An 11,906-nucleotide genomic window follows, 5' to 3' on the forward strand; every position below is an offset into this window, starting at 1 on the left:
GGAAGCATTGGCAATCATAGAAGGACAGGTTGATGAAGCAGAAAAGGAGAGAAACACCATGATATGTCAACTAAAAGCAAAGGATGGAGAAATCTTCAAATTAAAATCTAACATCAACCTTCTCAAGGCCGAAACATGTAAAGCTACAAGGATCAAGGAAGAAATGGAGAGAAGTCTAGAAAAGGAAAATGAAGAAATCTTCAAAATGAAGTCAGATATCATCTCCCTTAAATTAGAAGCAAATGAAGCAATATGTATTAAGGAAGAGATTGAGAAACAACTTGCTAAGAAGAATAATGATTGCGAAAAATTGGAAGAAGAGATTGTCTCCCTCAGGAAAAAGGTTGAAGGGATGGACAAAACCTTGAAGAGCTCTCAAGCCTTGGATGACATGCTCAGCCATCAAAGATGTCCATTTGATAAATCAGGTCTCGGGTATGCAGGTGAATCCTCAAGCAAGAATGATAATGCTTCAAACAACAAGGATATGAGGAAGTCAGAAAGAAATGTTGATGCTCCCAGTTTCAACAAAGGTAAAGATAAGAGTCAAGGCGATAATGAAGGAAGTCCTGTTCCAAGAAGAAATGCAAATGTTGTCAAGGATGCGAGAAGCAATAATTATCATCAAAGGATCTCAAGGTAGAAAGGCTTCAAAAGTACATCAAGGAAATCTCCATCTCCCAGGTACCAAAGTTTATTTCTTGGTTATTGTTATTCTTGTACAAACTTTGGACACATGGCAAAAGATTGTAGGGCTTATAATGATCCCCGTCAATCTCCAAGAAGCAATTTCGCAAGAAGAAGTCATGAATTCTTATTCATGAACAACATAGAATTCTTCAAGTGTCATAACATTGGTCATATGGCATGTAATTGTAACTTGATTTGGGCACCTTCTCAAGCTAGAACCATGCCAGAAAAGAAAGTTACACAAGTATGGAGAAGAAAGCAAATACAATATGAAAATCTCCTGAACCCTCCAGCCAACAACACATGTTGTTGACTTGATGAAGATATTCTTGATATTTCGAGTGTTTGATGATGGGATTCTGCCAAAAAGAGACCATGCATACAGTTAGGGGGAGCTTGTGATTCTTGATCATTATTGCAAAAGCTATTCATGAAAGGGTCCTTATGAAATCCTTGTTGAGCTATATTAACAATCATCCTTTGATAAAGATCATTTCTCAGGAGCACTACATTGAAGAACATGATCTTGTAACCATTCTTTGGACTGTTGTTGAAGATGTTTTCCACTTGATCACTAAGCAGAAATTGGAGCAGCAGAGAAGGCCATCCAATGCTAGAGAAATAGGGCTAATAACTATGTTGTTGGTATTACAGAAGTTGAATGTCTCGACTCAGGGATATAATGTGAGAACAGGTAAATCAAGGACAGTAATAGAGGCTTTGTTTGAAGGGAAAATCAGCTTATAGTTTTCAATTTTGTAGCAGTAACATGAATCTTGATACGATTCTGAAGTATATGAGGTCTCAATTGTTAGAAGAAGATCTGGAAGGAAGGATTTATAAGGGCATAATGCCAAAAACAGGGGAGGAGGTGACTCTCAAGGTCGCTTACACACATTTTACGGAAGGAATTCTCCCCACTTCCATCAGAGAGATATCAATTTTACGAATGTTGTCCGATAGCGCCTGCAACATCGTCAAGTTGCGAGATGTGGAACGTCGAAAGAGTCGACATGACCAATTTCGCCTTCATATAGTATTTGATGATATGAAGTCGAATCTTTTTTTATTTATCAACAGATATCGGACGCGGTCGCTCACAATACTGCCCCTGGTTATCAAGAAAATTATGTACGAGCTTGTGAAAGGCGTTGCTTCTATGCATGACCATGGCATCATGCACAGAAGCCTGAATCCTAAAGCTATATGGATAGAAACTGAGGACGGGGAATTTGTGTCACTGAAAAATCGCAAGGTTTTTTCTAGGAAGAGCTATCGATTTATCTGGAAAGGCTTATACGAAGAGGGTAGGGATGCGCTGGTACATATCTCCTAAACTGCTCTTAGGTCATGATACCTACTGTCTTTCTGTTGAGATGTGGAATGTCGGCTGCATTTTTGCTGAATTGTATAGAAGGGAGCCTCTCTTTGTGGGATGGAATGATTTCGAGATTCTTTAGGCGATCTTCAGCTTACTCGGAACTCCAAATGAAGAAGTTTGGTTGGGATTTTCACAACTCAATTATTGGCATCATTTTCCTTAATTGGAGCCCTGTGATCTCAGAACCGAAGTCCTGGATTTAGATGATGATGCTTTTGATTTGTTATTGAAGTTGTTGTACTGGCTTGAAACTACATGAACATGTGAAAGAAAATATGGTTTGATGCTTTGAAGGAATCCTGATTTGAAGAAAGATAGCGAGAATGACAATTTCAGTGGCATCTTCTCCTGATTCAAACTATAAAGACTCCTTAATTCTAACTGTGAAGACAACAAAATTTGGATTGCAGAAGCATAAAAACCTAGACTTGAACATTTGGTGTATGGCTATTTGGAGCTTATAACAATGTAAACTTTGAAACGGGAACTATAAGCTCAAAACGGGAACTCTAGCCAAAAAACCCGTAAAAACATCACAAAAAGTGCTAAAAACAAAAAATGTTGATGCTGGAATAACACCTTTTTTTTCTAGGGTAAATTTTCAACATGTTTTAAAAATGGCAATGAAAACCAATTTTTTGTGCAAAAATTATCCAAAAAACACCCTCAAAACAAAGTGTTGATGTTCGAATAACACTTTTTTTTTCAATGGTAAATTTTGTGCAAAAAACACCCTCAAAACGAAAAGTGTTGACACTGGGATAACACTTTTTATTTTCAAGGGTAAAATTTCAACATTTCGAAATAATGGCGTAAAATATTTTATCATGACCCCGAAAAACATTAAAATTTCAAAAAAATAATGAAAACATAAAATAAAATAAAAAATTAAAACAATGAAAAAACACAAAACCAAAAAAAGAGTTAAGAAAAAATAACAAAACATAAATTAAAATATATGCTAAAAACAAAACATAAAATAAAAATTAAAAGAAAAACATTAAATATATATATATATATTAGAAAAAAAAAAAAAAACCTTCACGATCGGTAATATCTCGCTCATCTGGTATAGCAGGTTGTACTGGTGGTCCGGGTATATCTGTCAAATTGAGAATATCCAAATCTTTTGTAGAATTGAGATAACTATATGATAAGAGATCGTATTTGTACGTTTGTTCATTTTCCAAAGTAGTCCCAAAAAAGGTTCCATCACAGTCGCAAATATAGAATCTTCTTGTTGTTCATAAGGAACGAATCGTTCTTCATAACACGTACATTGCTTATTTACTATATTTCTACATTTATTTGGGTTTATCCTAGACCATATCTGTGGGGATAAATTGTACCGGTCAAAACATCTCAACCATTGTTTCCAGTCATTCTCTTTCAGATCTTGTGGTTTTTCGTGATCCAATATTCTTTGTATATCTAATGCCCTTATCTGCCATATCTTGTGAAATATATATGCTTGGGACATTGAGAACATGTTTCGATCAGGACGAATTTCAAAATATTGTATTTTTTCGTTGATTGAATAGTAGTTGGTAATTTTACCTCTATTGATTCTTGAAATATCTTTATTGATAATGAATATTCGTCCGTAAATTGTTGTTATATTAAGAAAATATATATATATATATATAGTAAAAAAACATATTTAAAAAAAAAATGGCAAAAGAAAAAAATAAATAAATAAACTATAAAATTAAGTAGGTAAAAATAGAAAAAATTTAAAAACATTAACAAAAAACTATAAAACAAAAATGAAAATTAGAAACAAACTATATTTAAAAAAAAAAAATTAAATAGAAAATTAACAAAAAATAAATAAAAACTACTAAAATTAAGACTAAAATGTTGATTACTTAAAAAATATATATATATATAAAATAGACAACAAAAAAAAAAAAATTAAAAAAAATATTATCTCATAAACCATAAAAGAATTCGGAAAAACAAAATTTTAAAAAAATATATATATATATATAACTAAGTAAGTAAAAATAGAAAAAGTTGAAAAAAAAAAAATTAACAAAAACTAAGAGAAAAAATAGAAAATTAACAAAAAAAAAACTAGTAAAATTAGTATTAAAATTAATTTTACTATTAATATTAATATTGAATCCAAGGCTCCCCGGATGCGGGTGATCTGTAAAGCATTAACCATGATGGGACGGAGGAAGGCGCAGCATGGAAGGCACTTGTCCAGCATGCTCGCCGGACAGAATATCAGGTGGGTGGATATGAACTCGCAGGTGGTTAACATTATGGTTGTTTGTTTGTTTGGTCTCGGCATTAAATCGCTGTCCAGTTACGCCTGCACTGGAGGATTTCTGCCTGCAACGATCTTGATTGCCATAGTAATGGCGGGTGAGAACCGAGGGGGTGGCACTCGCGTATTTAATAGCTTCAGCTTCAGCAACATGCTACTGTGTTTCATTCTGCTTGGAACGATTCAGAGTTTTGATACAGATTGGGCTTGGGGGGGGTCATGCTCCGGTTGCTGTCTTCGGATTGCGCCTGAGGCAGGGCTCACGGTGCGTAATTTCCCCTCAGCTGTTGGCGGCATCCCCTGTGGTGTTCGTGGAATTCTCATTGCTGGTCGTGGAATTTCCACTGAAGGAGATTTCAACATTGTTGTTCGTGCTTTTCTGGCCGCTATGCCGAGACCCCGCCAGCGCATGCTCAGCCGCAGAGGCTCCGGCCGGGGCAACCCTTCGCGCCCTTCTGCTGGGTCTGGCTCCATGGGGCAAGCTCCTCCTCCTCTGGGAACAGAGAGCATTCTGAGACCAAGTCAATACCTGGACCCAAACTCTCCAGACTCCTCCAATTCGTCGTCCTTTGGCTCAGCTATATTCTCGTTCAATTGTTCTCTCAATCGCCCGCGGATTACGGCTCATGTCTCTGTTCTCTTCTTAGAAGAAGCCCAAGATGAGGGCGAGCCTAGTGCCCCTATGCCTCACTCAGAGGAAGATCAAAATCTCAACTCTCCGAGGCCTTCTACTGATATGCAACACGGGACATCTCAGCCAGCCAGCTCCATCAACATAGTGCCAATTGCTCATGCTCAGCCGGACAGGCAGGAACCGGAAGAGGGATGGTGCAGGATTGTGGAGGAGCCACCCGATGAGTAAACTTGTGTTTCAGCTGTTCATCAGTTTTTGAAGCCCAGTGGAAAGGAGGAAAGGTTCTTTCTGGCTCTGTTTGTCAAGCTTTCTCTATGTTCTTGTGTCGGGTCTATTGTCTAGTTTCTGTTGTGTCGGGACTATTGTCTAGTGTCTGTTGTTCGTATCTCTCTGATTCCCCTGCTCAGGATATCACATTCAAATTCCCAGTTTTTGACTTAGTCATGCTCAAACGGCCTATCTCTCAGGCATGATGGCTTTCTTTGCTCAATCGATGTAACAGTACTCTCTTTTTGTATATAATAGATTAATCATACTTAGCAAAAAAAATATTGAATCCAAGGCTCTGGACTCGGCCCGCCTCCTTCCTAAACTCTGGAAAAGATTTGTAGATGACACTAATGTCATCTAGTCCCATGGCCAAGAGGAATTAGATCTCTTCTTCAATCATCTCAACAATCAATCCTTTGCCATTAAATTCACCATGGAACAGGAAGTCGATGGTTTCCTCCCTTTCCTTGATATTCTTATTTCAAAGAATAGTGACGGTTCCATTTCCCACCAAGTGTTTCGAAATAAAACACATACGGAGCAATATCTTCATGCCAATTGCCACCATTTCCTGGCTCAGAAGTTGGGTGTTCTCAACACCCTCGCTACTTGTGCCCTAAGGATCTCTGATGAAAATAGCTTTGAGAAAGAGAAATCCCATCTCCTTAATGTCTTTGTTGAAAACGGTTATAGTAGATACCTGGGTCAGAAGGCTTTCCTCAAAACTGCCAAAAATTCGGCAATTAAAAGAGAACCTAAAAAAAGAGTCCTTGGGGTCCATCTACCATTTTTTCAAGGGACCACTGATAAGATTGCGAGGATTCTTAAGAAACATAATGTTCCCTTGACCTTTAGACCCCTTAACACCATTCGTAAGTCCCTCCGATTAGTGAAGGATCCTATCAACCCTAAGGACATGAAGGGTGTTTATATTATTCCTTATTCTTGTGGGACCCCCTATATTGGTGAGACTAGACGCTCCATTAATCAAAGGATTAGTGAGCACACAGATGACCTTAAACATAGGAGAACCAAGTCTTCCGCACTTGCAGAGCATGCAGAGAAGACCAAACATCATGTTTGTATTGAAGAGGTCGGTGTTATTGCTAGAGTTTCACAGTTCCATCACCGAAAATTTAGGGAAGCCCTTGAAATTGAAAGAAGGCCTAGCAATCTCAATAGAGATGATGGTTGGAAGATCAGTAGTTGTTGGATCCCGGCCCTCGCTTCCTAGTTGTTTCCTTCCCTTCCTCCCCTCCCTCTTTTAATAGCTTGTTCTAGTTTTCTTTTAAAGAAAATTTCCCCTTGTTTTCCTTTAACTTGCTCTCTTTAGCCATGGTTCTTTGATCCTCTTTGGTATTCTTCCTTGATAAGTCGTTTTCTAATAGGTTAGATTATATAGTATGAGATATTTATTAGCAATTTTATGTTCCAAGTAGACGACTTGACTAATAAAATTAGTTACCTATCCTTTAATTAAATAATATTATTTAAACACTATTAGATTAATAATAATAATACAATGGATCCTTACAATTCCTAATATCCCTTGAACTATTAATATAAGTTCCTTTTAGATCACTAATAAATTGATACCCTAACCATTAATAATAAGAATAACACTATTACTATAACTAATATTACTTTTAATTCCCTTTTAATGACTAATCTATATGATCTAGTATATATAATATAACAATAATTAGTATTATTTATGTTAATATTAAATCCTTACTTTTACTAATATCCTAGATCTATTAATACTTATTCCAATTAAATAGCCTTACTAAAAAAAAATTATTAATTAGTTACACAAGACATTAATAATAAGATTAATACTATAACATTATTATAATAGTAATATAATATTAATTATTATTAGTTATTATTAAATCCTTTAATAATTACTTTCCCTAGATATATTATTATATGCAATTTTATTATAAACATTCCCTAGTTAACTCAAATATAGTTAACTTTTCACTTAAATAACATATGATAGTTATTAAAATAATGTTTATTTTAGCATAATAAAATTATATAATTATACAACTTAATTAGTCAAATCTAGCTATTCTTGGTCAATCTTAGCCGTTTTTCCAGTATGATCTAATATAGCCATTTTTCAGTATAACTGTTTTTCAATCAAACCTAGCCGTTTGATGATCTGCTCTCCCTATTTAATTTGCAGCCATGATCTAATTCTTCAACTTGTCCTGACGATGATCCACACTAGTTGGTTCGAAACGCATCAACAAATGAAATATCATGTGATTTACGCCGAAAAAACTTTTTCTCATAAACTTGATATGGATCACAGAAGCCTCAATTCAACAATTAAAAAACATTTGAAAAAAAAAAAAACTAAAAAACAAAAATAAACTCAAATTAAAAAAATAATAAGAATAAATAAAAAAATTTAAAATTTAAAATTTAAAAATATATGTATTTTCAAATTTAAAAAAATAAATAAATAAATATAAATATAAATATAAAAAACATTTAAAGTTTATAAAGAAATATGTATTTTTTATTTTTTTTTAATATTTTTTATTAAACTTACATTTTTTTTGGTAGGTAAGCACCCACGGGGGATTTGAACCAGTAACCTATCACAAGGAGTGCCTTAACAGTGCACCAATTCACCGTCAATCCAAAGCCCTGTGGGCTAAACTTACATTTTTTATTTAAAAATAAAAGAATTAAAAATTTAAACAATTTTTATTTTATTTAAAAAAAAATTAAACAAATTATTTTTTTTATTTAAAAAAAAAAATTTAAACAAATTTAATTTTTTATTTAAAAAAAAAAACAAAAATTTTGAATTTTGAATTTTAACAATTTTTTCATTATAAAAAAATAATAATAATAAAAAATAAATAAATTGTTTAAAAAAAATTATTCAAAATTTTTTAATAATTTAAAAAAAAAAAATTGCTTAAAAAAAATTTTAATAATTTAAAATATATATATATATATATATAGTTTAAAATTATTTTTAATTTTTTTTAAATAAAATAAAAATAAAAATTTTTAATTTTTAATTTTTTTTTTTTTAAATTAAAAATGTAAGCTTAATAAAAAATAATTTATTTATGATTATGAAAAAAATTCAAAATGCTTAAGTATTATCAAGAAACGATCTACCAACCTAGAGGAGGCTCTGCAACTTGATCTAGGGTTGGCGATAGGGTTTGACGTTGGGTACCATGGCAAGATGCACAGGGGGGAGTGTTGCTCCCTCCTACAATCAAGCAGTTATAGATAGAAGCAAGGATGCTGGAAAACAACGTTTCAAGAAACCTCTAGAGAAGACAACAGCGGCAAGTAACATGGAAATATTGGGAAGAAACAGACCTCGTGAACAGGAAGGGGATCAACAGGAAGCTAGTAAGGAGAAGGAGAAAGGGGGTAGCAGTCAAAAAACTACTTCTCTAAGGACAACTAGGGTATGCAAACCCAAGTCGAACATCATTCCCCGGGTCATCTTAAGCGACCCAGTGCTACAAGCGCATGGGGATCATATGGCAGAATATGCAGTTATATGCAAATTCATGGGGATATGGCCGACGGAGAGGGCGCTGCACATATGGATAAGGAGCCACTGGAAACCAAAAGGGGGAATAAACCTTCATCTGGGATCTATGGGCTTCTTCACAGTGGTGTTCATAATCCTAGAGGATAAAGATAGAGTGTTCGAAGGGGGACCATATTTCTACGTTGTTGCAGGCCTCTACATGCAGCCATGGATGATGAACTTTGTCCCAGAACGTGAAACATTCACATCTGTACCAGTATGGATTAGACTATACTCCCTTCCTCTAGATTATTGACTACCCGAATCTCTCAAAACAATAGGCAACAAACTAGGGCATTTTCTAAAGATCTCAAATGCGACTCTGAAATGAAAGTACACCTCCTTCACCCGGATATGTGTGGAAATGGACTTCTCAAGAGCACTTCCGGACACAATAATTTTAGAAGTATATGATGAAGAATGGGTGCAGGCGGTGAACTATGAGCACATCCCATTTAGGTGCCGCAAATGCCATGAACATCTATACAGAGACTGCCCAACAAACAATATGGAGAGAAATGTGAAAACCACTGTGGATAAAAATCCCGAGGGTTTCACCAAGGTTGGGGGAAAAGGGAAAGGCAGGAAGTGGCCACAAAAAAATATCAATGAGGAAAGACAACAAGCCACAATAGCTTTAAGATCCTAGAAGAAGAAGATGGAAATAAAGAAACAAACCAGGAAATGGAGAACATTATCACTGAGAAGGAAAGGGATGCTAGCATGGAAGATATCATAGAAAACAGCCAGCAAAAGGATGATCTGCCAAGCACTATGGAGATAAGTAGGGACCATGAGATGACTCCAAGTGAGGTGGGAATGGAGGACCATGAACTGCAGGAGATTCTAGAAAGGGAAAATCTAGATCTAGAGAAATTTCTGGAACAAGGGACGACCAAAGGAGTGGACTCCCTGCCAAAAGAGGAATATGATAGGGTTCAACAGCTCTTCCTATGGAGATCACAACCGAAGGGCTCTAGAGTCAAAAGAAATCATGAAAGCCAGGAGCATAGAGGGGTCAAAATGATGGAGGAGACACAGGCACAATCTCCAAAGAACCCAAGCAGGAAAAGAGGAAGAAAAAGACAGAATGAGTTGTTGAACGAATGTGGGAAACTCTTGATCAACTCAGGTAAGATGAAAGATCTCACCAGTTATTCCTTTACAAACCTTTCTTAATGAAGCTCACAACCTGGAATATTAGAGGCATAGGAAATAGAAGGAAACAAAGAAATCTCAGTAATAGAATAAAAGAAGAAAAACCAGATATGGTTTTTATTCAGGAGACAAAATGTTCGATGGATAAGATTAGAGAAATTCATAATAAATGGCTAATCAAGTATGAGTATCTAGAGGTTAAAGAAAATAACTCGGCGGGGGGGATTCTTACGCTCTGGGATCCCCAGAAATTTGGAATCCTGGATACTGAAGCATCCAGGAACTATCTTTCTTCGGTATGTCAACCTTTAGGTGATCAGGAGATATACATGATCACAAATGTCTATGGACCTCAAAAGCAAGAAGATAAACTCAGGCTTCTCACCTCCCTTAAGGAACTAAGAGCAAGACACCCTAATATGCCCTGGATCATTGCAGGAGATTTCAATATGATAAGATCTCTTACAGAGAAAAAAGGCGGTATCAGACAGCTAGGCAGAGACTCCATGGCCTTCCAGAACTTCATAAGGAACATGGGGCTAGTGGACACTGAAACAATAAATGGGACCTTCACCTGAAACAACAAGAGGGGAGGGGCTTCACAAGTCGCCTCTAAACTAGATAGATTTATTATTTCAGAGGACCTCTTTCTTTCATGCCCTGCCATGTCAGCTTCTATTCTTCCCTTTGGAGGTTTGGACCATTGGCCTGTACAGTTGGAAGTTACTTTTATGGGTACACCAAGAAACAGACCCTTTAGGTTTGAAAATGCCTTACTCTCTCACCCTGAATTCACTAGCAATATTGACAAATGGTGGAGAGAGGATTTGAACATTCAAGGCACTAGAATGTTCCTGCTCCAACAAAAACTTAAACATATCAAATCCAGGCTTAAAGATTGGAACAAAAAGGAATTTGGAAATATCTTCAAAGCCAAAAGAGAATCTGAGCAGAAACTCCAGGAGATCAATCAGATCAGCATCACAGATGGCTTTACCGAGGAGCGGAAAAAGATAGCTGACTCTCTGCAAGAAGAATGGGAAGATCGGTGCATGCAAGAGGAGATCTTCTGGAGACAGAAATTGAGGGTGCAGTGGATTAGAGAGGGATAAAGAAACACGAAGTTCTTTCATAAATCCACTATGGATCACAGGGCACACAACAGAATCACAAATCTCAAATATTCTCAAGGGATAGAACTCATCTCTCACAAAGATATGGAATCTATCCTTGTTCAAAACTTCCTTAGTATAGCAGAGGAGCCTCTGGTGGATAGATCCAGGTTCATCAACTATTTCACTCAGTACATCCCTTAGCTGGTTACCAGAGAGGACAACCACAATCTTAACAGACCAGTGTCGAAAGAGGAGGTCAGTGAAGTGATCAATGAAATGCAAAATGGAAAAGCTCCAGGCCTAGATGGGTTCAATGTAGACTTCTTCAAAGCCTGCTGGAAAACAGTCAAACAGGATATCCTTGAAGTGGTGGAAGACTCAAGAAGATCCAAAAAGGTTCTGAAGGCTCTTAATGCTTCCTTCATAGCTTTGATCACAAAACAGGAAAAAGCCATGAGTCCAGATGGCTTCAGACCCATAGCTTTATGTAATATGTTGTACAAAATTATTTCCAAGGTGATCGCCAATAGACTCAAGCCCTTTTACCATCTCTCATCTCAGAGGAGCAAACGGGATATGTGGAAGGAAGACAAATCCTCAATAACATCATCCAAGCTCACGAGGGGGTACACTCTCTCAAAAGCAACAAACAAGCTAGTATGATCATTCAGCTTCGACCATAACTGGATAATATGGGTTATGGCACTAGTTACCGCGACCAGTTTTTCCATCCTACTCAATGGCGCTCCTTCAAGAACCTTCACACCCTCCAGAGGTCTTAGTCAAGGGGATCCGCTTTCACACTT

General features: G+C 36.2%; 1 protein-coding gene across 1 annotated transcript; it reads left to right on the forward strand.

The window, feature by feature from the left end:
- Nucleotides 1–1,459: 1,459 nt before the first annotated feature.
- Nucleotides 1,460–2,026, forward strand: LOC149186968 (cell division control protein 2 homolog D-like). Its single transcript, XM_089409515.1, has one exon. The coding sequence runs from the start codon at nt 1,460–1,462 to the stop codon at nt 2,024–2,026; it is 567 nt and encodes a 188-aa protein (XP_089265641.1).
- Nucleotides 2,027–11,906: the final 9,880 nt, after the last annotated feature.

This window comes from Pinus tabuliformis, chromosome 3_1, assembly GCF_031772625.1.
Source record: "Pinus tabuliformis cultivar Carrire ecotype Pingquan chromosome 3_1, CPIR1, whole genome shotgun sequence".
Taxonomy (NCBI): domain Eukaryota; kingdom Viridiplantae; phylum Streptophyta; class Pinopsida; order Pinales; family Pinaceae; genus Pinus; species Pinus tabuliformis.